Genomic DNA, 2,152 nt, shown 5'->3' on the forward strand with positions numbered 1-2,152 from the left:
GACAATTATGCTCAAATAAACAGCCTTGTTATGCAAAGTTGCAAAGGACTCAATCTTAAAGATTCTTTTTTTTTTTTGTGGATCATACCTGAGAGGCAAGTCTCGCTCAGGTGGTGGAATGCAAAATTTCTATACGGCGCTGGAAGCCACAGCGAAATTGAATGACGCGTGGCCCCAACCAAACCAGTGGGCAATTTAACGGCCATTGTGTTTCCTTCAAACATGCAAAGTGGGCATCCTGCTGTGTTTGGACATGGCGGTCTCCAGCGTGCTGGATAGCGAGCGCGCCTTCATTCGCCCGCATCGTTTCTCTACACCAGGGGTCCCCAACCTTTTTTGCCCCACGGACCGGTTTATGTCAGACAATATTTTCAGGGACCGGCATTTAAGGTGTGGCGGAAATAATACAACAAACTAATATGGTATGAGCTGCATGGAAACTATGGTGTTTTTGAAATATAATAATAAACACAAGGAGCGTCTAATCTGGCCGCAACACTCTCTCTGATCGCTATGGTAATGTTTAATGCCTTCAAAATACGATACAGCGCAAATTCAAAGTGCATGAAAATGACGACTCACCACAGCCCCGAGCTTGATTTTCTGCAACCAGACGGTCCCATCTCGGGGTAATAGGAGACAATGACACCTCAAGTGTGTGTTTTATGTCCAGTCTACTTCGTAATTTTGTTTTAGTCGCCGTTGCTGCAGAAAACCCCCTCCTCACACAGGTAGCATGTCGGAAATAGCAACAGTGCTACTGTGGCGATCTCAGAATATTCAGCCATAACTTTAATGCAGTTGTCTCGAACGTACTTTTAAGGCCGCCGTCATTTGCGCTCTCCAGCAGTTTTATTACTCATTTTGCGAGTTCTGGCGTTTTGTTTTAGCGTAATCGATCACATGACGGAGAAGCGCGGCTTGACGTGTGTCAAGTGTGACACAGACGGATGTAACGGAGAATCCGGTAATTTTTCAAAATAAAACATCTTTCGTATTCCAAAATAAATAAAACGGAATTAAGGCAAATTCTTTCTGTGCGGCCCGGTACCAAATGCCCTGCGGACCGGTACCGGTCCGCGGACCGGCGGTTGGGGACCCCTGCTCTACACGACCGGGCACTTCCTGGTCACCTTTGCTTCTTGGGTCAAATGGAGACCGGCGTTGTCCTTCTCAAAGTCCAGGCCGGTGAGAACACGAGGCCTAGGAGACGTAGCCAAGTCCATCTCAAATCTCGGACGAGTTGTCACAGCGTCTCTGACTGGGATTATTCCGGCGCTTCAGGTCTTGAAGACTTTTATCTTGGAAATGCTTTTGGGATTGGATGTCGCTTGGCCTGAGAAGGCAATCGTTGATTAGGTTGCAGCTCGAACGGTCGGGCGACGCTCATTTCCCTTTGACGGGTACCGATTTGAGGATTGTCTCTTGCTCCTTGACTGACAGTCGCCATTTCAAAGAGTTATTCATGAGTTGCGAGTTGCTAAGAAATAATGCATGTGGACAAATTGTGTGGCCAAAAGCAATTACCACTGATGATTTATTTACTTTTCCGACTTGCAGTTTCTAATTACGGCTTGTCATAATTTAACCATTATCCATGCCATTAAATTCTGTCTCTCTTGGGGTGAAAAATAATTTAATTGCCTTATCTAGTGGTTCGAACAGAAGATAGTTGAGCGGAAGCGGGGAATCTCACCAAAGTTTTTTTATTTGTTTCTTTTGTCTCCGATATAATTGCGAACAGAAAATATGAACGCTTTTCACGCGGTCTCATCGAAAGGCTTCCTCTGTGGAATAGTTTCGCCACCCTGTGCCTGTGCATCTGATGTCTTCTAGTTTTTGGGTTTGTTTGTTTGTTTGTTTGTTGTTGAGGCAACATCCTCATCTTTCTTTTCTCTCTTCTCTTTCAGGTGACTCATCTCAAAGCGGTAAGACATTTCATTTCCTTTCCGGACGCCACCGTCGGCTTGTTGTTTTAATGTGGCTGCGCCTCGTCAATGGTGACGGGCGCCTTTCCGTTGGACTTTTTGAGAGACCAAAAAAAAAAAGAAAAAAAAAGAGAGATCTCCTTATCTGGTTACACGCATTCTCTTGGACGTTCTCTCGGGATGTTTAGAATTTTCTGTGCCCTGTGACAATGCATCCCACCCCC

The 2,152-nt window shown here is 45.5% G+C and overlaps 1 protein-coding gene across 6 annotated transcripts in view; it reads left to right on the forward strand.

The window, feature by feature from the left end:
* nrxn2b (neurexin 2b) overlaps positions 1–2,152 on the forward strand; it is a 285,878-nt gene that overhangs the window by 89,971 nt on the left and 193,755 nt on the right. For all 6 annotated transcript variants that reach the window (XM_019863281.1, XM_019863279.1, XM_019863275.1 and 3 more), the window contains one exon: positions 1,911–1,928. In XM_019863281.1, the coding sequence (XP_019718840.1) occupies positions 1,911–1,928 (18 nt within the window). The remainder of the gene's footprint in view (positions 1–1,910; positions 1,929–2,152) is intronic.

Source organism: Hippocampus comes, unplaced genomic scaffold, assembly GCF_001891065.2.
Source record: "Hippocampus comes isolate QL1 unplaced genomic scaffold, H_comes_QL1_v1.1 scaffold18, whole genome shotgun sequence".
In the NCBI taxonomy this organism is placed as follows: domain Eukaryota; kingdom Metazoa; phylum Chordata; class Actinopteri; order Syngnathiformes; family Syngnathidae; genus Hippocampus; species Hippocampus comes.